The 25,000-nt window shown below is 41.2% G+C and overlaps 1 protein-coding gene across 6 annotated transcripts in view; it reads right to left on the bottom strand.

Moving 5' to 3' along the window:
• Epb41l5 (erythrocyte membrane protein band 4.1 like 5) overlaps positions 1-14,920 on the bottom strand; it is a 120,881-nt gene extending 105,961 nt beyond the window's left edge. For 5 of the 6 annotated variants that reach the window (XM_090342958.1, XM_090342960.1, XM_090342961.1 and 2 more), the window contains exons 1-2: positions 14,797-14,920; positions 8,121-8,308 (exon numbers count right to left, since the gene is read on the bottom strand). In XM_090342958.1, coding sequence (XP_090199084.1) covers positions 8,121-8,300 — 180 coding nt within the window. In that variant the 5' untranslated portion in view covers positions 8,301-8,308; positions 14,797-14,920. Of the gene's footprint in view, positions 1-8,120; positions 8,309-14,024; positions 14,274-14,796 lie in introns of those variants that run through there. The other variant, XM_090342959.1, reaches the window with a different exon arrangement.
• Positions 14,921-25,000: the final 10,080 nt, after the last annotated feature.

Genomic DNA, 25,000 nt, shown 5'->3' with positions numbered 1-25,000 from the left:
TTTCTCTATACTACTCTATACCTGTAGTTCTAGTTAGTAGAGAAATCAATGCAAAGGCACAGTGTTAAAATGGCCTATCATTTTTAAGCAATGATTAAAAAAAAAAGTTGGGCATGACCAATATGTAGACTACAGATATAAGGTAATTTGAATCCAGGACTAATAGTCTTTTTGTTTTTGCCCACCCTTTTATGTGTAGCTATAGAAAATTATCCAAGTAGTGTAAGTTTAAAAAAATAAAAAAAATAAAAAAAAGACCCATACAGCTCTGAGCCACTATATTTTTCAGCTTCCTCTATATCAGAGCCTGCTGCTAACCTTCTCTTTTTCTTCTTAGTAAATTATTCCATGTTACCATCTCCTTCGGACCCACATTTTCTTTTAGGAAGATTAAGACCACCAAGGTGTTTTCTTTTTGCCAGCCTTCCTCTACAGGACGAATGAGTTGTTTTTTCTTTTTCTTTTTAGTTTAAAGAAATGTTCTAGATTTAGGGCCGGGAGTTTAGCCTAGTGGTTAAAGTGCTTGCCTAGCATGCATGAAGACCCGGGTTCGATTCCTCGGTACCACATACATAGAAAAAAGCCGGAAGTGGTGCTGAGGCTCAAGTGGTAGAGCTCTAGCCTTGAGAAAGTCCAAGGACAGTGCTCAGGCCCTGAGCCCAAGCCCAAGACTGGCAAAAAAAAAAAAAAAAAGTTCTAGATTTAATATTAAGTTTTTATTTCTTTATTTTTTACTACCTTTAAGTAGTTGTACAAATGAGTTTCAATTCAACCAAACAATTTAGCAGTACAATGCATCTTGATCAGTATCACCCCTTTCACTGTTCTCTTTATTGCTATTGTAAGAATTCTTTCTAGGGGCCAGGAGTTTGACCTAGTGGTAGAGTGCTTGCCTAGCATGCACAAAGACCCGGGTTCGATTCCTCGGTACCACAAGCCCTGAGCCCAAGCCCAGGACTGGCAAAAAAAAAAAAAAGAATTCTTTCTATATAAGAGATACAAGTTCCTTCTCTCCTTCTCAGACATATACAAAACTCTATGATGAGGTCTTAAAAACAAAACAAAATGCCAGGCAAGGTGGCTCACGCAGGTAATCCTAACTACTCAGGAGGCTGAGATCTGAGGATCAAGGTTCAAAGCCAGCTCGGGAACCTCACAACCAACAAAACAAAACAAAAAATTTAAAAAAAATTAATTGACCTCAAAAACATTAGTTTATGTCTGGGGTTTCTACTCACTGACCTGTGTCCCTCCATGTGCCAAAAGCACACTATACTGTTTATTGTTACCTTAACTCTTAAAAAGTCACAGTAATTTGCCAGAGATAGTCTCAAATACTCAATCCTCCTATCTCTACCTCCCAAGTAGCTGAGATTGCAGGTAAAAACCACCATGCTTGGATTATTTTGTTTATTGAAACAGGTAGTATGCTAGACTTCAATTTATTATGTAGTACAGGCTGGCCTCAAATGCATGTTTCTTCTGCCTCCAGCTCCAGAGTACTCAGATTATATGCATGTACCAAAATGCCTGGCATAGTTTTCAGTTATGTAAGTCCCCTCTAAAATAACAGTACTAAACCCAATATACTAAGTTTTTCCTATTCATGCACACTTAGGCTAAAAATTTTAAATTATAGACAGCAAGAAATTAATCACTAATAGCAAAATACAACAATTACAATGATATTCTGTAATAAGAGCTACAAATTTATTCTAGAGTTTCTCACTTTATCTCTTTAGAACAGTGGCGATATAATTTAAAACCTTTAATATCAGTGAGGTATGTATATTAAAATTATTATCTATTGGCTAATCATATTAATTTAAAACATAGAGGCAGAAATGTACATGTCAGGCTATTTACTAAGATTTCAAATCAATCCGAAAAGCTTACTGTAATAGTGTCCAGGAGAAAACTTAAAAATCAAGACATTAGAACATCTTTTTTTTTTTTGGTCCGAGACTGGAACTTGAACTCAGTACCTGATGCTTTTGTTTACTGGCTGAGCCATACCTCCAACCCCAGAACTTCTTGAATACAGATATGAATGTAAAATGAACACAGAACTGCCTATTAAACCATTTTCCTAAAGTAATGATGACTTTGCTGTTCACCAAAAGTCATACTGTATTTAGTAGTAAGTCTTTAAATTCCTTCCCCAATCAAGAGATAAACAACAACAAAAAAAGAAAAAGGTATCTGTAACCTACATATTAATATCAAATCCACAGTTTAAATTACTCTATTTAATCTAAAATAATCCATTACATATTATCTGGGCAATCCATAATCTCTAGTGACCTTAATCCTAACATAAAATGAACATATGCTTCATGTGATTTCTAAAACAATTCTAAATATTCCAGAATCATACTAGACTAGATTGGAAAAAGGGAAAACTTTGGTTGCTTTGTTTGTTTTTCAAAACTTAGTATTTCTTTGGCCTATACTTTCATTTAGTAAGACAGTTTAATTGGCAAGCCAATGTCCATTATTCAAGCAAGTTTCTAGAGTTAAGTTACTAACGCATAAGGTTTCACCTGTAGGATAAAAGGGACAATTGTTTCTGTTGCAGATTCAAATCTGAAACTTTGAGTCTCTACAGTAGTCCCCTTAACAAGTCAGCTAGTGCTTCTAGATTTGATCAACATCATAATACAGTCTACTGAGGACACCAAATAAAAAAAAAAATTACAGACTAGTTACCAAACATTTGTTCCACCAGTTAAAGCATAATGCTGATTTTTAACTTCATACTACATTGCTTTTTCCAAAACCTTCTTTATAACCTCTCTATCAACCTATCTATCAACAACCCTGAGACTTCATACGTCAAACATTAGGTAATAAGAAAAAATTTTTCCAGGCTCTCACATAGCAATATCAGGCTTTTCACCACATACCTAATGCCATTTCAGTGGAATAGTACACAAAACACTTAAGATTCCATCAAATAAGAAAGGAATAGAAAACTGTCAACACCAAGTAGTTCATGTTAGAATGGTTCACAACCTGGGCTCGGAGTTTGGCCTAATGGTAGAGTGCTTGCCTAGCAAGCACAAAGTCCCAGGTTCAATTCCTCAGTACCACATACACAGAAAATACTGGAAGTGGTGCTAGAGCTCTAGCCTTGAGGAAGGCCCAAGGACAGTGCTCAGGCCCTGAGTTCAAGCTCCAGGACTGGCAAAACAAAAAAGAATGTTTCACAACCTTCAAGAAGTCCTTACAATATAGGGAGGAGGGCCGGGAGTTTGGCCTAGTGGTTAAAGTGCTTGCCTAGCATGCATGAAGACCCGGGTTTGATTCCTCGGTACCACATACATAGAAAAAAGCCGGGAAGTGGTGCTGAGGCTCAAGTGGTAGAGCTCTAGCCTTGAGAAAGTCCAAGGACAGTGCTCAGGACATGAGCTCAAGCCCAGGACTGGCAAAAAAAAAAAAAAAAAAAAAAAAACAATATAGGGAGGAATTTAGATGCCTTAGTTTTATAAAAATCAGCCAGCCATTGAAGAACAAGCCTATAATCCAAGCACTCAGGAAGCAAAGTAGAGAGTCATAAGTTCTAGGACAGCTGAGCATCACAGGAAAACCCGGCCTCAAAGAAAAAAAAAAAAGCACTGAACACTGGTGGCTCACACCTGTAATCCTAGTTACTCAAGAAACGAAGATCTTGAAGACAGCCTAGGCAGGAAAGCCCATGCAACTCTTATTCCAATAAACTACTCAGAAAAATGCCAGAAGTAGCACTGTAGCTCAAAGTGGTAGAGTGCTAGCCTTGAGCACAAAGAGGCTCAGGGACAGCACACCAAGCCCCAGAGTTGGCACCAAAAAAAAAAAAAAAAGCCAGTGGTTTATTCCTGTAATCATTGCTACTCAAAACGTTGAAACCGGGACAATCAAGGTTCAAAGCCAGCAAGGACAGAAAAGTCGGAGACTTTCAGCTTGCCCAGAGACTTATTTTTGGTCTGTCTCTGGGCCTAGGGTACTGTTCCTGAGCATTCCAGTTCAAGGCTAGCGCTCAACACTTGAGCCACAGTACCACTTGTTTTCTGGTGGTTAATTGAAGAAAAGAGTCTCAAGGACTTTTGTGCTAGGCTCGCTTTGAACCTCAATCCTCAGATCTCAGGCTCCTGAGGAGCAAGGATTACAGGCATGAGCCACCAGCACCCAGCCCAAAGAGACCTTTTTAAATTGAATTTCTATTAAATGAGTACTAGAAAGAATTGGTGGGAAAGGAAAATACTGAACATTCAAAATGAAGCTTATATAATCACAAAACTTACCGTAATTCTGGATACAGAACACACACACACACAAAAAAAAAATTGCTATTAGTATATACTTGGAAGAAACTCAAGTGTTTGGTAGTGCACATCTGTAACCTCAATCTCTGGGAGGATGAGACAGGGCTGTTGAATGATGGTTTGAGGCCAGCATTGGCTATAATACACACAGCCCCACACCCCATGGCCCCTGAAAAGGCCTATAAGGAGCAGGTTCAGTCCTTCTAAACATATTGGATACTTCATACTTGAATTAAAATTAGTATCATTAGTAGCTTAAAAAAAGTTAAAATTACTCAAAATGCAAACACATTTACAATATCCTGTCTTGAAATAAAACACCACAATATGGGGGCTGGGAGTTTGGCCTAGTGGTAGAGTGCTTGCCTAGCATGCATGAAGACCCGGGTTTGATTCCTTGGTACCACATATATAGAAAAAAAAAAAAAAGCCAGAAGTGGTGTTGAGGCTCAAGTGGTAGAGCTCTAGCCTTGAGAAAGCCCAAGGACAGCGCTCAGGCCCTGAGTTCAAGCCCCAGGACAAGCAAAATTTTAAAAAAAAAAAAAACAACAAAAAAAACCACCACAATATTTTGAACAAAACTATAATGCAGATAACTCTGAGAGCACAGATAGTCAGACATGAATGGCAAGAGCAAAATATTTTTTTCACTAAATTTAAACTTCCTTCAAGCACTCCAAACTGTAAAAAACATATTTGTTTTTATTCTAAGAAAAGGGGTTTTGACAAATACAGTAAAATATAAAGAACAAAAACTTAGCAGGGCACAACTGACTCATGCCTGTAATCCTAGCTACTCAGGAGGCAGAGATCTGAGGATTGCGGTTCAAAGCCAGCCCAGGCACTAAAGACCATGATACTCTTATCTTCAATTAACCACCAGAAAACCAGAACTGGGACTGAGGCTCAAGGCATAGGGCTGTAGCCTTAAGCTGAAGAGCTCAGGGATAATGCCCAGACTCCAGGATTCAAGTCCCACAACAGACAAAACTTAAAAAAAAAAAAAAAAAAAAAAAAAAAAAAAAAAAAAAAAAGGGCATACATATCAGATTCCCACTCATTATTATTTTCATTGCCTTAATAAGTGTTGAATGCTGGTGGGGCTGTGGATAAAAAGGAAACCTAGGGGCCGGGAGTTTGGTCTAGCAGTTGAGTGCTTGCCTAGCATGCACAAAGACCCAGGTTCAATTCCTTGGTACCACAAACATAGAAAAAAGCCGAAAGAGGTACAGAGGCTCAAGTGGTAGAGCTCTAGCCTTGAGAAAGTCCAAGGACAGGGCTCAGGACCTGAGTTCATGCTCAGGACTAGAAAAAAAAAAAGGAAACCTTTTACACTGTTGGTAGGAATATAAACTAGTACAATTACTGTGAATGGCGGTTTAGAGGTTTCTCAAAAAAACTCAACATAGGGGCTGGGAGTTTGGCCTAGTGGTACAGTGCTTGCCTAGCATGCACGAAGACCTGGGTTTGATTCCTCGGCACCACATACATAGAAAAAAAGCCAAAAGTGGTGCTGAAGCTCAAGTGGTAGAGCTCTAGCCTTGAGAAAGTCCAAGGACACTGCTCAGGCCCTGAGCCCAAGCCCAGGACTGGCAAAAACAAAAAAAAAACAAAAAAAATAAAACATAGATCCTTGGGCATCTATCCAGAAAATTACAAGTCAAAATATCATAAAGACACTTGAACAGCCATGTTTATTGCTGCACTATTTACAACAGCCAAGCTATGGAAACAGCCCAGATGCCTAACAAAAGATCAGTGGACCACAAAAATGTGGAACATATACACTATGGAATTTTACTCATCCATTTTTAAGATATTATGCTGTCTGTAAGGAAATGGATGGACCAAGGACAAATCATGTTAATTGAGGCAAGCTCGTAACAGATATGTTTGCTCTCATCTATGGAAACTAGATCTAAAGTGAAACTAGACAACCAAAACTGAGTTTTTACACATTTACACAAAAATAAACAAACTAAAAGAGAATGCTTTTAGGGGAAGAAACCAAAGGTGTAACTCCATTGAAACATCTAAAATACTATTTAACAAAATGAATTCCAGAAGCTTGTTAAATGGCAACTTCTTTGTACATTTTTATATAAAGCATTTATTCTTTTTTTTTTTTTTTTTTTTTTTTTGCTAGTCCTGGGCTTGGGCTCAGGGCCTGAGCACTGTCCTTGGACTTTCTCAAGGCTAGAGCTCTACCACTTGAGCCTCGGCACCATTTCCGGCTTTTTTCTATGTATATGGTACGGAGGATTTGAACCCAGGTCTTTGTGCATGCTAGGCAAGCACTCTACCACTAGGCCAAACTCCCGGCCCAAGATAATTTTTTAAATTAATGAATTACATGATTGCCACATGTTATGTCTGCCATATTCTGTTCCTATCTACCTCACAGTTGTCCCTTCTTTTCCTCAGTTATGTAACAGACAGAAATCTGAAGTGATATAATAAACCAATGTCATACAAAAAAAATTAAAAGATGGTAGGGAGCATGGCCTAGGGGTAGAGTGCTCACCTAGCCCACCCTACACAAAGCCCTGGATTGTATTCCTTTAGTCCTACATACACAGAAAAGCTAGGAGTGGTACTGTGGCTCAAGGTGTAGAGATATAGCCTTGAGAAAGTCTAAGGACAGTGCACAGGCCCTGAGTTTAAGCCCTAGGACTGGCAAAAAGAAAAAGAAAAAAATTAAATGAATTAAAATAAAATACAATACAAATTTTTAAAAAAGCATTCCATGGCCGAGAGTTTGGCCTAGTGGTAGAGTGTTTGCCTAGCATGCACAGGGGTTTAATTTCTCGGTACTACATACATAGAAAAAAGCTAAAAGTGGTGCTGTGGCTCAAGTGGTACAGCTCTCACCTTGAGAAAAAGTCCAAGGACAGTGCTCAGGCCCTGAGTTAAAGCCCCATGACTGGCAGGAAAAAAATTATATTAAAATAAAAGAATTCTAAGAAATAGAAATAATCTTTGTTCTAATTGTTGATATTGTTTTATTGTCTTTTTGGGGGGGGGTCAGAGAAATGGAGGGAGGGTGAACACCAATGCATTCATGACATGGTATACACTATATAGAAAATGAACATGCAATTTGTGGGCAGGGACAGGAGAGGGAAACCTAGGGAAAATGAAAGAAGGGTGGGTGATACTGTCCAATAAGAATTGTGCTCATTACCTGATTTATGGAATTGTCATCCCTCTGTAAAACTCCTTAATAATAACAATAAAATAAAATTATATTTTAAAATAAATAATTATTCAATAAGGATTTAAAGAAATCTACTAGATTACAGTATAAACTATCATCATTAAAATCACACATAGACATACACAAGGACACACACAAGCTGGGTGTGATGACTTATGCCTATAATCCTAGCATTCAAAAGGTCAAAAGCCTAGACAAGGTCAAAACCAATCTGGGTTATACAGCAAGGTGCTGGCACTTTGTTCCTGTCTGTCTGTCTATCTATCTATCTATCTCTGTCTTATCACTTAAATATTTTAAGTAATAAAAAAATTTTAAGTAACTATCATTAATTTCAAAGAGAAACACTATTTGTTCTAAATTTACAACATGATCCATGTAGCAGAATGTTACAGTCCAGACCCATAGTAATCATATTACCTAAGTCCCTCTAGAAGTTATCAGTTGAAAGAGCAAATAATTACAGTAATTTCACTGGAGGCATGGCAAGTGGTAGAGTGCCAACCAAATAAACCTAAGCCCCAAGTTCAAACTCAACACAGCAAAAATCAAATCAAATCAAATCATGCAGAATTTACAGCTCAGCAAAACCTACATACCGGCAAGTCCACACTAACATCAGTACCATCCAGAAGGGACACCCGGCAGGTGATGATGGACTTTGAATCTCCAGCTGCAGGAATGTGTGTGGCTGCTCTTTGTGCCTCTCTGAGTCGCTCCTTCTCAGCATGTTTACGCATAGACCTGCGCCCAAGAGTTCTACGCAGGAAGCTCAGCATTTTTGCCACTATATAACCAGAGAAAACAAAATGACATCGGGAAAAACAGAATCTTGCATCTTACAGGCAAGTCAAACAGTATTATTTAGCAAAATCCTGTGCATATCCATTTAAGAAATAACTAAAACTTGCTACTTTTATATGCATTTTAAAAACATGTTTTATAAGACAAAACCCTGAAATTTTAATATAAATCTTAAGATAAATACTATCATATTAAAATAAGAATGCTGTCATTTTTTAACCATGCTTTAATATCTCACTGCAGCTGCCCTAAGACTATATTCATCACAGACTTCCAAATTCTTTGTCAATGAATCTCTGGCTTGGTTTTTTGGTTTTTGGTTTGTTTTTGCCAGTCTTGGGGCTTGAACTCAGGGACTCAGCACTGTTCCTGAGCTTCTTTTGCTCAAGGCTGGCACTCTACCACTTGAGCCACACCATCACTTCTGGCTTTTTCTCTGAATGTGGTACTGAGGGCTCCATGCATGCTAGGCAAGTACTCTCTACCTTTCCAGTCCTTTTTAAACTCCATCAGTATCTCCCAAATAACATTTTCTAAGATTAGTCAGTTCTACTAACCACATTTCCACTGAACTTTTTGTTCTTTCCCTAGTCAGATTACAATTATCAATGTATCTGTCTCCTTTCTTGTAAGCAATGTGAGACACAATCCCTAACTGAGAAAGTGGCCACTCATGACATAATTCATAAGTTTGAACAAAGGTTGAGTACATAATCAACTGTTCCTAACAAATTGTTCCTAACAAATACTGACAGCATTGTCTTATTTTAATTTAGTAAACGATGACTACAGGAACTCAAATCTCTGATTTTTTTTACTTCAAATCTTGGTCTCTATCTACTACATGTCACAGAAACATTCATGTGAACAGGGAGTTTGGCCTAGTGGTAGAGTGCTTCCCTAGCATGCACAAAGACCCAGGTTCGATTCCTTATACCACATACATAGAAAAGCAGGGAGTGGTGAAGTAATAGCCTCAAGGACAGCCCAAGGACAGTGCTCAGGCCCTGAATTCAGTCCCCAGGAGTGGCGAAAGAAAAAAGACAGCAAGAGAAAGAGAAGGAAAGATTCATGTGAAATTCACATTTTAGGAGAAATTAAAAGTTTTAAAGTTCATATGAAAACAGACACAAAAACACATATGATGAAAGCTGGGTGCTGGTGGCTCACACATATAATTCTATCTACTCAGGAGGCTAACATCTAAGGATGGAAGTTCAAAGCAGCAGACAAATTAGAGATATTTATCTCCAATTTGCAAAAAGCTGAAGTGCAAATGTATCTTAATAGTACAGTGCCAGCCTTTGAACAAAAAAAGCCAAGTGAGAACAAGACTCTGAGTTCAAGTCTTAGTACCAGTGCTCCCCACAATAAAACACATGGTGAATTTATTTTTTTCACATTTAATTCAAATTTTGGAAGGTGAAAGGCATAAGTAGTTCCTGTGAGGCCCTGGGTTTAATCCTCAGCATGGAGATAGAAAGCAACAAGAGCAAACCAAATCAAGGAAGAGATTTTAAAATAGGTATCAATCAATCATAATGTGGACCTACTTTGGCTCTTCATTCAAATAAATGATTTTTTTCCCCTAGAGTTCTCAAGATGTAATCATTAGGAGAATCTAAAAGCTAATTGAAAGAAAGTCTCTACATGAACTAAAAATTATTTCAAAATGGTCATATATCCATTGTCAAAATATAGTTGCTTTTTTGCCAGTCCTGGGGCGTTAACTCAGGACCTGAGCACTGTCCTTGGGCTTTCTCAAAGCTAGAGGTCACTTGAGCAGCAGGACCACTTCCAGCTTTTCCATATATATGGTACTCAGGAATTAAACCCAGGCAAGCATGCATGCGAGGCAAGCGCTATACCAGTAGGCCAAACTCCCAGCCAAAATATAGTTTTTAAGCAGCTTTCAAAACTACTTAACTTAGATGCATTAAATACGATTCAAAAAGACAATATTAAGCACCGCATTTTAAATTTTTCATAGTTACAAATTGATGTCATCATTATCATTCTCATTTTATAAGTATGTATGCTCCTGTGAAATTAGATAAATTGGCAAAGTCATTACAGCTATCAGTTGAACTGCCCCAGAAAATTACACACATACATTTGAAAACTGACTAGACTGCTTATGCCAGCCAAGAATTCTGCTTATGCTAGCTACGTATTCCCAACTTTCTAGATAAAATTGTGATATAAAAGTTATGTCTATAAAAAGAAGTTATTTTTAGTCAGATATATTGATATATTTATAGATGAAATGATATGATTATTGGGTTATCTGTACCAAAAAACACACACACACACACAAAGAAGGAAAAGTCTATACAAAGGCAAGACAAATTGGCCTAATAATGGCATAGGTGTGTGATCTTATTTTCCTTTTTTTTTTTTTTTGGGGGGGGGGTCAGTCCTAGGCTTAGGCTCAGGGCCTGAGCACTCACTGTCCTTGGACTTTCTCAAGGCTAGAGCTTTACCACTGGAGCCTCAGCACCACTTCCAGCTTTTTTTTTTCTATGTATATGGTACCGAGGAATCGAACCAGGGTCTTTGTGTATGCTAGGCAGGCACTCTACCACTAGGCCAAACTCCTGGCCCTCATTATACTTTTTTTATACGGAATTTTTCCATTATACCAGTTTCTCTTTTGGTGGTACTTGAGTTTGAGTTTAGGAGTTTGCCTAGGAAAGTACTCTACCATTTGAGCCACATGTACACACACTCTCTATTTTTTTTTCCTGGCTTTATTTTTCAAATAGAGTCTGCCAGGCTTCAGACCAAAACCCTACCTATGCTTCTACCTATATCTGGAACAACAGGCACACATCTTGGTTGAGATAGGGTCTCACAAACCTTTTGCCTGAGCTGGCCTTTAACAATCAATCTCTTGATTCTTACTTCCTAGTAACTGGAATTATAGGCATTCATCACCACACCCAACACTTAAAGTAACATTCAAAATTCACTATAATTTTTTGGCTTCTAAGAAACTAAAATATGATTTTTCTTACTTTACCCTGTAAATTCACTGTATGAGTAAAATCTGTCTATTCTAAATCACAAAACTCAGCATTAAAAAGGTAACAAGTTCTTATTGAAAAAAAAATATCCCAAAACAAACATATATGGGTTACAGGCTGGGAGTGTAGCCTAGTGGTAGAAGGCTCACTTTGCATGCATGAAGCTCTGGGTTTGAGTTCAAGCCCAGGACTGGCAAAAAAAAAAAAAGAAGGGAGGGCAGGAGTGGGGTCAGCCTAGCATAGTGTTAAGGGTGCTCACTTAACATGCACTTAACATAACAGTGTAACAGGCTTCCTTTTTTTTTTCTAGTCCTGAGCTTGAACTCAGGGCCTGAGCCCTGTCCTTGGACTTTCTCAAGGCTAGAGCTCTACCACTTGAGCCTCTGTACCACTTTTGGCTTTTTTCTATGTTTGTGGTACCGAGGAATCGAACCCAGGTCTTTGTGCATGCTAGGCAAGCACTCAACTGCTAGACCAAAACTCCCGGCCCCTAGGTTTCCTTTTTATCCACAGCCCCACCAGCATTCAACACTTATTAAGGCAATGAAAATAATAATGCCGTGGCAATCTGACATGTGTGTGCTTTTTTTTTTTTTTTAAAGTTTTGTCAGTTGTGGGACAAATGTAGAAGGATAGTGCCCAGTCCCTGAATTCAAGCTCTAGGAATATATAATATATATATCACACATACATATATATTCTTAAAATAATCTTGGTACTTAGGATGCTAAGCAGGAGATGTTCAAGTTCCAAGTGAGACCTTATTCCAACAAGATTCACAAAAGATGTTTATTAAATAAATGTCTAGCAGCAACCAAGAAAATTCACGCTAAAAAAATAAGTCAAGAGGCCAGGTGCCCAGTGGTTCATACCTATAATCATAGCTACTCAAAGGCTGAGATTTGAGGATCATGGTTTGAAACCAGTCCGGGCAGAAAAGTCCCCAGAGATTCTTATCTCCAATTAACCAGAAGTGATACAGTGGCTCAAAATTGTAAAAGTGCTAGCCTTGAGCAAAAGAGCTCAGGGACAGCGCCCAGGCCCTAAATTTAAGCCCCATACCAGCAAAAAAAGACAGGAGCTAGCTGCTGAAGGCTCATACCTGCAGCACTTGTTATTTAAGAGTCTGAGATCTTAGGATAAAAGTTAGAAGTTAGCCAAAGGAAAAAAGTCACAGAGACTCTATCTCCAGTTATCTGAGAAAAAGTTGAACAGGAGGTGTGGCTCAAGTGGTAAGCACTAGCCACAAGCAGAAAAGGCCAAGCATAGACTGAGATCAAGCCCCAGAACATATTCTCTCATTCTCGTGCCTGCTCCCTCCCTCCCTCTCTCTCACTCTCCCCCCCCCCCTCAAAAGGATGGAACAGGGTACCAATGGCTCACTCCTATGATCCAAGCTACTCAGGAATCTGAGATTTAAGGATGACAGTTCAAAGTCAGGCAGGACAGGAAAGTCTGTGAGATGCTTCAATTAATCACCAAAAAGCCAAAAACAGGCCAGGAGTTTGGCCTAGTTGTAGAGTGCTTGCCTAGCATTCACAAAGACCGGGGTTTGATTCCTTGGTACCACATACATGGAAAAAGCCGGAAATGGTGCTGAGGCTCAAGTGGTAGAGCTCTAGCCTTGAGAAAGCCCAAGGACAGTGCTCAAGCCTTGAGTTCAAGCCCAGGACTGGCAAAAAAAAAAAAAAAAAAAAAAAAAAAAAAAACAACCTTAAATCCCAGAACTTTTTTTTTCCATGAGCTGTTCCATCTTTCTAAAATATTTTTTTGCCACTTCACCTGTCTTCCTACCTTCTCCCTCTTACAAGGCAAAACTTAGATTCACACACAAAATGATTTTTCCTCAGAAAAACTCAATGAGACTCCTGAATCTCTCTTCATTCATGCCCCTCTTAATATTCTTAGGATTTAGGGCAGATAAAAACACTGTAATTACATACCAAGGTTTAGTGTGTGTGTGTGTGTGTGTGTGTTTTAAACTGGCGATTGCCCTAGTGAGGCACAAGGACAGAGATCTAGACTGACTGGTTTACTAGTGTAAACAACCTGCACATTAGACACTCTGTAAAGTCACACTAAAATGATACAGTGGAATTTGGAGTGAGAGGAACATGATTTCAAAAAAATAATGTCAATTCTAACTTTTCAACAATGAATCAATAATAACACAAATTGAAGTAATCTGTTCACTAAACAAAACTTCCTATACAAAGACATACCCATAACCTAATAGTTTATCATGAAATGTGTGTACGCTGTGCATCATTTTTTTTTTCCTTTGTGCAATGAATGATAGAATCAAACCTAGAGTATAGAGCCCTCCACATGCTATGCAAGAACTCTACGCAGGGCCACATCCCCAGATCAGCATTGCTTTCTAAATATTCCAAATATACAGAAAACGCATGAAGATATCCGTAGCTTTTGTCCCAGTAATTTCAAGAAAGAAAAAGTAACTGAGTAAATTCAACGGTAGAAAAATCAGACCTGTCTTTCTAAATAAAGTTACCCCATGCGGGGGGGAGGGGGGGAAAAGGAGGGAGAAGAAATCCTACAAATTATCTTTTCAAAAACCGTTTTACTATTACGGTGATGTAGAGTTACATTTACAGGAGTCAAATACGGAGTACGTTTCTTTTTCAAACGATCTTCCATACGTAGATAACCCACCACAGTAAGTAAGCAGAGCGCGGCGACAGGTTGGTGACGTTACCAAAGGAGCTGATCCGGTCGTGAGTCACACTGGAAATTCGGTTGTCTCCCCCCACCCCTAATTCTCAAGAACACCCACAACGTTGGGTCTCGGCTGGCAACAGAGCGGAGCGTCCGGAGAGTCGCCCAGCACAAAGCCCGAGGAGCGCCGCCGCTTGCAGGCGGCCGGGCGGCCAGGCGCCGCCGCGGGGGCGCGGAGCCCCCGGGCCTCGCCACTCCCCGGAGCGCACCTGCTACGCACCCCGCCTCAGTCCGGAACTTGAGCTTAGCCCAAACGCACCCGGGGGGGGCTCCACGGGCGTGCGGGTCCTCAGCCCCCCCGAGGCAGACGTGCCCCGCCGCCTGGGCGCGACTGCTACGGTGCCACTTGTGCAGGGGAGGTCGGGCCCCGCTCCGACCCGCGACGCCCGAGACGGGCTGACCCGAGGGCAGGCCAGAGCGGCCGCCCCAACAACTTTAACCCGGTGGCGCCCCGGGCCCTCCGCGGCGGCGCAGCGCAGTATCGCCCGAAACTCGGCCGCGCGGCCCCATTGGCCGCCGCCGCCCCTCCCTCCCTCCCACCTCCTCCATTCTTCACGGTTCTCTCCGCTCCGCTCGGCTCGGCACCCTGGGCTTCGCACCGAGCCGGCCCGCGGAGGGGAGGAGGCCGCCCGCCCGGAGCGGGAGAGGAGGGGTCTGAACGCCCGAAGGGAGTGCGCTGGCCGCCGGGACCGCCGGGCCGCGCGCTTACCTGGGCTGGGAGACGATGGCGGGACCGCGAAGGGGACGTCGGGTCTCCGGCAACCTGAGGGGAGAGGTCCCGAGAGAGGCTGAGGAGGGGGCGGCTCCCTACTAGACGCCCTGACGCCGAGAAATGGCGGCCCGCGGAGCGCGCCCACCCTGCGATAATCCCGGGGAGGACCCTGGCCGCCGCCGGCCCGCCCCTTAAAGCCCTTCGGGACACGCCCACTGGGCGGGGCTATCCTTCCTTTAAAGGGCAGTGGCCCCGCCCCGGAAATTAGCCTGCGGGGCGCCGCGGGTTCAGCGGGCGACGCCCCCAGGCTGGGCCGGGAAGGAAAACCTCCGGCCGCCGCCGAAATCCCCGCGGAAACCCGGCCCAGGCTGGGAGAACCCCCCCACCCCTGCCCGCCCGCGCACGGGGTGCGCGCCCACACAGACCCCCCCAAATCAGTCTTGTCACGAGGGCGGCTCGGCTGCCGATCGTGAGCCCTCCATCGACCTGGAGGCTCGGTAGAAATAAGTCGCCCTGTAAATATTGATTGACGGGCGCCTCCGCTCTCACCCACTCCCAAAGCCGAGGGATTAAAATACTCAAGCCCCTGCGGTCACAGGAACTGCGCCTGCACCTGGGAGAGAGACGGTAAACAAAGATGTGTCAAGCGCTGATAGTGGGGCGAAGAACCGCAAGGACGGGGCCAGAGGAAACTACAGATTGCTCCTTAATGTACTGTCTTCTGGAAGGTCCTCGGAGACAAGGCTGCCTTCCATCTATTCATTCTTTAGATAATTTATCCGAGTGTCTACGGTGTTCTAGGCGCGGAAGATAAGATAGATAAAACCGCTCTTTCCGGCCGCCAGGCGAGCCGAGGCCTGCCTGTAGTCCCAGGAGTTGTGTCGGGACCCCCGGGGCTGGGACCCTTGAATTCCAAGCCACTGGGCTACAAGAGCCTGACCCTGCGTTTAAAAAGAGATCGTTACTGGGCTCCATAATCCTAGTTACACAGGAGGCTGAGATCTGGGGTTGGTGGTTCGAAACCAACCCGGGCAGGAAACTCTTATCTGTAATAAATTATCCAAAAAAAAAAAGCCAGAAGTGGAGCAGTGGCTCAAGTGGTAGAGCACCAGTCTTGGGGCGAAAGAAGCCCTGGGAGAGTGCACACACGGGGGGCAGGGGAAGAGAGAGAGAGGCAGACCTCATAGTGCAGAAGAACAGGAAAAACACTAACAACCAGCAGGAAATTGGACCAGAAATAAGGGGAAAGAATTTTATTTTACTGTGTGTGTGTGTGCGCGCGCGCGTGTGTGTGCCAGTATTGAGGTTTAGAACTCACAGCTACAGACTCTTCTATCTGGGTTGGCTTTGAACCACAGTTCTCAGATCTCAACCTCCTGAAGCATTGAGATTACATGTGTGAGCCACCAGCACTGAGAAGGATAGAGAAGGAAGAAGGTTACTGTCAAAAGGTGGAATTTGAGTTCTGACTTAAAGCAGGTGAAGAAATAGCCTTGTGTAATTCCTGGGAAAGCTGAGAGACAGCCCCGCTCAAGGAAAACCCCTCCTCTTTGCAGATATTTCTGGCAGGGTAAGATAAACCAATTCATTCTAAAATATTAGCCACAAAGATTGATTGAAGGACATTCTAGGAGAAGTAAGGGGTGGCAGGTGTGTACGTGTGCAAAGTATGGAAGGCTAAGTTGAAAATCAGTTATTTTAGAGCCAAAGAGAGTAGCTTAGTAGTAGTTCAGTAGTAGGGCACTTGCCTAGCTTCTGCCACATGGGTTTGCAGCACCTCAAACAGAAATAATTAAATGATTTCTTTTTCCCAAACCCTGGGCTTTTTCCTACTCCTGGATATTCAGAGCAAAAGACACAGGCAGCTGTGTTTCATGAATCCATATCCAGTTATCTAAAACCAAGTCTGCCTTAACTGATGGCCTTTTCATTTATACCAACAAGAAAGTAAACCTTGGATGGCTGTAAACGAGCTCATATTATTGGACAATACAGTGTTTTGCTAATAGGTTTTTGCCATTAGGCTTACCTAATGGCAGTGAAATTCATGAGGAGACAGAGTAAAGACAAAAAAAGAAAGAAGCCTGGTTCATGTGTTAATGGGTTAATGTACACAAGTCACCTGACAATCTCGTTGAATTGGTAAAATCTGGAGTACGGTCTGGAGCTCTGCACAAGTTTACATTTTTACTGCTCATTGGTGAGTAAGGTAGTCTTTGGAAACTACCCCCATACCCAATACTGCTCAGGCCTATACTTAGTAGAAAGATCAGTGTGGCTATCCTGATGTTAACTCACTTAGTCAAGGCTCCCTCTTTTCTGTCCTCAGTTCTCTCTCCCATTGCCAAATGAGGTCATTAGAATATAAGATGTTGACAGATTTTCTAGATTTTACTTCTAAACTTACTGCTGTATATGAGGTTTTATTTTTATTTCATTCTACATAAACTTAATGAATAAGAAAACTTAGGTTTAGATCGATGGTAAATAAAAATTTTTGCTCAAAATAATCCACAACCCAATTTTTAAAATAAATTTGTGGAAGTGGTGCTGTGGCTCAAGAGTTAGGGTGGTAGCCTTGAGCTTAAGAGCTCAGGGACAATGCCCAGGCCCAGAGTTCAAGTCCCACAACCAACAGCAACCAAAAAATTGTGTGGGGGGAGGGGAGGTGTGGGTGTGTGTATACCAGTGCTGGAGCTTGAGCTTGTCACTACTGCTTGCCTTTTTCTAGTCATGATTGGTGTTTTACTACTTGAGCCACACCTCTTATCCTGCATTTTGTTGGTTAACCAAAGATAGAGTCAGGTGGACTTTTCTTCACTAGGCTGGCTTCAAGCCTCCTCTCTCTCTTCCTCTTTCTCTCCCTCTTTCTCTCCCTCTTTCTCTCCCTCTTTCTCTGCCTCTTCCTTCCTTCCTTCCTTCTCTCCTTCCTTCCTTCCTTCCTTCCTTCCTTCCTTCCTTCCTTCCTTCCTTCCTTCCTTCCTTCCTTCCTTCCTCTCTTTTTCTTTTTTTAATGTCTGAGATGAAACTCAAACATGGTAATTGCTGCTTTTGCTCACCAGCTAGAGCTCTACCAGCTGAGCCACATCTCCAACCTCTCTCAGCCTCCTGGGTAGCTAGAATTACAAGTATGAGCCCAGCAAGAAGAAAATCTTCTTATATTTTAAAATGCCCACTTTCTAAAATGTAATTTAGCAATACAAGTATTGGAGTACGTTACGTTGATGATTTTGAAACACATAAATTGCCATTATTCAGTATTGCTCCTTTAAAAATAGTTTCTCTAAAAGAATACTGAATTTTGCTTTATTTTTCTGTGGGACCAAACTGGACCTTAAGCTTAGGCTTTTGGTTTTATTTGTTTTTGTTTTTTGCCAGTCCTGGGGCTTGAACTCATGGTCTGGGCACTGTCCCTGAGCTGTTTTTGCTCAAGGCTAGCACTCTACCACTGGAACCACAGCACCTCTTCTGGCCTTTTCTGCTTATGTGGTACTGAGGGATCAAAATCAGGGCTTGGTACATGCTAGGCAAGCACACTACCACTAAGCCACATTCCCAGCCCCAGACTTAGGCTTTCTTGCTCATTGCTGACAATCTACCACCTGAACCTCACCTCCAGTCAAGGTTTTGGGTTTTGTTTTTCTGCTCATTAGAGATCATTTTTTCCAACTTTCTGCCAGTCTTTTGACTGGCTTCAAACAGCAATTTTCCAGATCTCCAATTATAAGTGTGCCCCCTGGTGTCTAGTCTAAATACAACTATTCCTTTGATATGACAACTTCAACACCTTCAGCTAAATATCCAGGAATGGTATAGCTGGATCATTTGGAAGGGCTATTTTTAGTTTGGGTGGGTTTTTGTTTGTTTGTTTGTTTTGCCAATTCTGGTACTTGAACTCAGGGCCTGAACACTATCTTTGGGCTTTTTCATGGCTAGCACTCTATCACTTGAGCCACTGCACCACTTCCAGATTTTTCTATGTATGTGGTACTAAGGACTCGAACCCAGGGCTTTGTGCATGCTAGGCAAGCACTCTACCACTAGGCCAAATTCCCGGCCCTTATCTTTAATTTTTGTTTTTGAGGGACCTCCACTGGTGTTTATAATGACTATACTAATTTACATTCCTACTAACAGTGTTTAATAGTTCCATTTCTAGTTCCATTGTAATCTGATAGATATAAGAAAGGATTTCAGCACTTTCTGAACTTACTAAGACTAGATTCGTGCTATAACACACAAAAAATTTTGTGTGCTGATGAGAATAATATATATTCTAGAGTTATTGAGAGGCATGTCCTGTAAATGTATATTAAATTCATTTAATATACACTGTAATTAAACTGTTAAGTTTTTCCTAAGTGGTCTATCTGTTATTGAGACTGTGGTACTGGAATCAATATTATTGTATTGAGGTCCAATTTTCTCTCTGCATATCCCAATCTCTTTTCCCATTCTTCCCATCTCCTTTTTCCCTCTTTTTAAAATTTTTTTAAATTCAGATACTGGGCTGGAACTCAGGGCCTTGTACTCTAGTTTAACTTTTTTGCTTAAAGCTGGTCTTCTACCACTTGAACCATACCTCTAATTCTGGAGTTTTGATGGTTAATTGGAGGTAAGAGACTTTTCTGCCTGGGTTAGCTCTGAACTGTGAGCCTCAGATCCTCAGACTCCCAAATAGCCAGCATTATAAGCATAAATTGACACCACATGTTAGGGAGTATTATTTTAAAATCCAATTAGCCAGTGTGTATCTTCCCCCCCCTTGAAAACTAATTTTATTTTATTTTAATGTATTACATATCATTAAAGCTAGAAAGGTAAAGAAAACCAAATTCCAGTTTTCCACATTCATATGGCATCCAGCAACTGTTGCTAGTAAGGTAGAAACTCTACAGCTAACTACAAGATTGATTAGCATCAGTCTGGTAGGTTCTCGTTTCAGAGATTTAACTGAGCTTAGGCTGGTTCACATTATTGTTTGGACATCCTGGACTCTTCTATGTCTGGCCAAAACAAGACTTTGAAGGTGAAAAGGTGGCTTCTTTTGAGTTCTGCTGGCCTGGTCAGGTTAGACACAAACAACTCTTTACTGCCAAAGGCTCCCTCTAGTGGTACAGATGATGTTGCTGCTTTACTCTATGTCCTGACTGCAGTGGGTGGTTCAAATGGTGACTTCTCTTAGAGTAAAGGTCTCTGTAAAGGGAGAACAGAAGAGCTTCTGGCCAGACATAATTGTGCTTTGGGGCTCTTGGCTTGGATGAAACATTAAGCTATTGCTTTAATTCAGGCTAGACACTGCCAGACCATTCTCCTTGGGCTCAGTTTAAATGAGGAACTTCAAGATTAAAGAAGGAATTACACTCATCCAAGTTAAGTAGTAGATTGCTGATAGTCTTAAGGACAGAGCCAGGCCCTAAGTTCAAGCCAACTCCCCCCCACCCCAAAAAAAAGCAGACAACAAGTTGGGCACTAATGTCTCACATCTGTAATCCTAGGTATTCAGAAAGCTGATATGTGAAGATTGTGGTATGCAACCAGACTAGTGAATAGATTCTTATCTTCAGTTAACCAGCAAAAAGCCAAAACTGAGGTGTGGCTCAGGTGGTAGAGTGCCAAGCTGTAAGGAGTGAAAATTAAAAAAGAGAAGAAAGGGCAAGGAGTTTAGCCTAGTGGTAGAGTGCTTGCCTAGCATGCATGAAGACTGGGGTTTGATTCCTCAGTACCACATACATAGGAAAAAGCCAGAAGCAGTGCTGTGGCTCAAGTAGTAGAGCTCTAGCCTAGAGGAAAGCCCAAGGACAGTGCTCAGGCCCTGAGTTCAAGGCAGAGGAGGAAGAGGAGGAGGAGGAGGAGGAGGAGGAGGAGGAGGAGGAGGAGGAGAAGAAGAAGAAGAGGAAGAAAAAGAAGAAGAAGGATTTCCAGACTCCATGTAGTTTATTATATAAGCTATGAAGGTTTTAAACTGTGACAAGGAACAAATAGGAACTCTACTTATTCTACTTGCTGCAAGGAAATCCTTACTTAAGCTTTAATAAACACTTAAATTTATAAACCATCAGCTGATTGTCCTTAGTATAGTCTCTGCCAGGAACTGAACATCCTGTAGCTGAATTCTCCATATTCTGGATAATTACAGCACAATTTCAGGCAGATTTCTTAAACACCTTCACTAGTTTCTTTACATGAGGCTTGATCTTGTGTTCTTACTTGGTCTTTTTACTCAAGGTTGGTGTTACGCCACATAAGCCACACACCAGTTCTGGCTTTTTGGTTAATTGGAGATAAGTGCCTCACATACTTGTTCTGCTGGGGCTGGCTTCAAATAATGATCCTTAGATTTCAGCATCTTGAGAAGCTAGGATTACAGAAGGGAGCTATCTTTAGATTTTAATTGGTAAATTAAAGCAATCAATATTCAGGGTTATTATGAACATTATCTATCCATTACTATAACTTTGTTTTGTTTCCTATTGAATATTCTATGTTCATTTCATATTCTTTTATTCATCTTAGAGGACATAGTTTATTATATGATATCTTTTTTTAGAAACTAAGGACAAAACCTAGGGCCTCATGAATTTCAGGCATGCCCTCTACTATATAAGCCTAAACCTTGGCCCTTTTTGTTTACATTTGTTTACATATTAGTTTTTGAGATGGATCTTTCTTGATAACCTTGAAATCATCATGTTTTGACCTTCACTTCCCAAATAGGTGGGATTACAGGCCTGTGACGCTGTGCTCGGTCATGCTAGATTCTTTCCTAACTTTCATTTGATTACTGGTGCTTCTAGTAAATATATTATTTCCAATTCTTTCTTGATTGTATTTATCTGTCTTACTTTTCTGGGTGTACAGTTCTGTTTAAGTATCTTCTGATTTCCTTAGTTTATGCTTATCTTAGAAGGTACTTATTACTCCTTTTATTCTGGAGGATAACTTTGCTGGTTATAATAATCTAAGCTAGTTGTTCCTTTAATTACTTGAAATAAATTATGCCATACTTTCCTGGCCTTAAGATTTTCTGCTGAGAATGTTATTGGTTTTCTCATGTGTTTTCATCTAATTTTTTTTGCCAGTCCTAGGGCTTGAATTCGGGGCCTGGGCACTGTCCTTGGACACATTTTGCTCAAGGCTAGCAATCTGCCAACTTGAGCTATAGTACCACTTCCAGCTGTTCCTGTGTACGTAGTACCAAGGAATTGAACCCAGGGCTTCGTGCATCCTATATGAGCACTGTACCACTAGGCTACACTCCCGGCCCCATTCATCTAAATTTGACTTGGGATAGGAGTGTAGACACCAGTAATAGAACATGTGCTTAACATAACATAAACAAAGACCTGAGTTGAATCCCCACCATTGACAAAAATAACAGCAACAAAAATGTAAGAAAGCAAAGAAGGAAGTGTGTGTGTGTGTGTGTGTGTGTGTGTATGTATGTATGTTAGAGAGAGAGAAGACACACAGAGACAGAGATACCTATGTTTAAAATATATGATTTAGCATTTGTCTCTTGCAGCTTTTAAATTCTTCATCTGTTCTGTACGTTTGGAAGGTTATAATTTTCCTAGAGAAATCTGGCAATGTCTGGGTTCCCAAATGCCTCTTATACTTTGATATCAATATCTTTCCTAAGATTTGAAATGTTCTACTACTATTCTTTGAATATATTTCCTGTATGTTTTGCCACATCTGTTCCTATACTCTCTCTCTCTCTCTCTCTCTCTCTCTCTCTCTCTCTCTCTCTCTCTCTCTCTCTCGCCCGCTCACTCTTGCTTCATATATATATATATATATATATATATATATTTTTTTTTTTGCCAGTCCTGGGATTTAAACTCAGGGCCTGGGCACTGTCCTTGGACTTTCTCAAGGCTAGAACTCTACCACTTGAGCCACAGCATCACTTCTGGCTTTTTCTATGCATGTGGTACCAAGGAATTGAACCCTGGTTTTCATACATGCTAGGCAAGCACTCTACCACTAGGCCAATTCCTGGCCCTATATTTGGTTCTTATCAGGATTGTTTTCAAATAACAGTGCCAATATCAATAATGCCTGATAAGGGCTTCCGTTCCTATTATAGAAGTGACCACAGAGGGCTCACTTAGTCAGCCTTTTTGTCCCTGTGACAGATATCCAAGGGAAACAATCCAAAGAAGCAAGGATTTATTTTGGCTTATGGCTTCAAAGGTTTTAGTACATGGGGCACCTGGCTTCCTTGTTTGTGGCCCCGTGAGGCACAAGATCATATGGGAGGGGCATGGTGGGGCACAGCTGCTCACCTCCTGGTGCCTGGGATGCAAAACGAGACAGTGGAATAGACACCAAGCATACACTTCAAAAGCATAATGTAGTGGCCTATTTCCTCCACCTCAGCACCACTTCCCCAAGTTTCCACAACCTTCCAGATTCAGACCACCAGCTGGGAATCATTTAATTTTCAAGCTGTAACATTCTATCCCTAGCCTCCAAAAGCCTGTCCAGATCATAATGCAAAGTACATCCAGTCTATCTCCTAGAATCCACCAAGTCTCAACAGTTCCAGCACTGTGTCTAAGTTCAAAGGGATTCTAGGCAATTTTTTAACTTGTAAGCCCTATTCTGTTTAAATCAAGTAATGTACTTCAAAGAAACAAATGGCTTGGAATACTCATTTTTATTTTTCGAAAGGAAGAATAGGATGGGACCATATAGCAAGACTAAAATTCATAGAGGAAATATTAAATTCTATACCTCCATGTCTGGAAAACTGCACATAGTGCTGAGATGTGAGTTCCAAAGGAAGGAAGGCCCCACTGTGGGAAACACTCACTCATCCAACCCCGAAGAATGAACTTAGAACAGGGGTGCTGGTAGCTCTTGCCAGTTATCCTAGCTACTCAGGAGGCTGATATCTGAAGATCCAGGTTTGAAGCCAGTCCAAGTAGGAAAATCTGTGCCAATTCTTATCTCCAATTAGCCACCAAAAAATCTGTGCCCAAAATCTGAGTTCAAGCCCCAGTACAGGCACACACACACAAAGAAACAAACCCCCAAAACATAAGAATGGACTGAGCAACATGAAAGAAATAAATGGAATTTTTATGATGGTTATATAAGATGGGTGTCTGGTGGAAAGGCATACCCTCAAGAAATTGGAATGAGTGTGTTCTCTAATTCACAGATGCCTCCCCCACTTCCTCATTCATTTGAGTACTATGGAATGCACAGTTTTCCTGGATGTTTGTCCAAGTTTCATTACTTTCTACTGGGTAATTTTAATATTTGGGTTCTTCTGGGTATGTGCTTTTTGGAATGTACATGGTTTTTTACTTTCTTATTTTTAGTTCAGCCCATTCTTCCTTTTAGGTTCGATTTTCCTACTCAGTTTGTCTAGACATCTTCCAAGTACATGAAAAAATCACATAATTCCATGCTACATGATTGCCACATTAGCAAGCTGTTAAGTAACTGTATAAGCAACATCACTGAGGGTCAGATGCCTTGTCTTTTTTTTTTTTGTAATTTCAGTTTTACTGTACAGAGGGGTTCCATTTGCGTAATTCAGGTAACAAGTACATTCCTTTTTTTTTTTTTGGCCAGTCCTAGGGCTTGAAGTCTGCGCACTGTCCTTGAGCTTTCTCTCTACCACTTGGGCCACAGCACCACTTCCAGCTTGTTATGTGTATGTGGTGCCAAGGAATTGAACCCATAGCTTCATGCTAGGCAAGTACTCTACCTCTAGGCTATACTCCCAGCTTGTACATTTCTTTTTCAATGGACCACCACTGACTTTATTTTCCAGAATCTCTCTTCTTTTACTTTTTATTTTAATTGGTTTCATTTTTCACCTTATATCTTGTTTTTCAAATCTAAAATCTGTTGACTCTCTTCCTCATAGGAAAACCTAACTTCAGGTCCATTAGTGGTAAATTGTTCTGTTGGTATGCTGTGGACGTGTTTGTTAATCATCTCAATAAATCTCTGCTGGTCCTAATACAACAGCCTACCATTGTTAGGATTCCTGCTATAATTAGTAGAGTGGTGAGGACAGAGGCCATCATACATTTTCTTCTAGTTCATTGGCACAGGTAGTCAAGCCTTGGAGAACCTTGGTGATTGCACCATTGGGAACTGTGTAATTGAGAATGAATTGTGCCAATGAAAATGTAACATAACCCGGGGCCAGGAGTTTGGCCTAGTGGTTAAAGTG

This window comes from Megascapheus bottae, chromosome 12 (assembly GCF_031878675.1).
Source record: "Megascapheus bottae isolate mThoBot1 chromosome 12, mThoBot2.hap1, whole genome shotgun sequence".
NCBI classification, from domain to species: Eukaryota; Metazoa; Chordata; class Mammalia; order Rodentia; family Geomyidae; genus Megascapheus; species Megascapheus bottae.
This window is presented reverse-complemented; position numbering and strand designations above follow the sequence as displayed.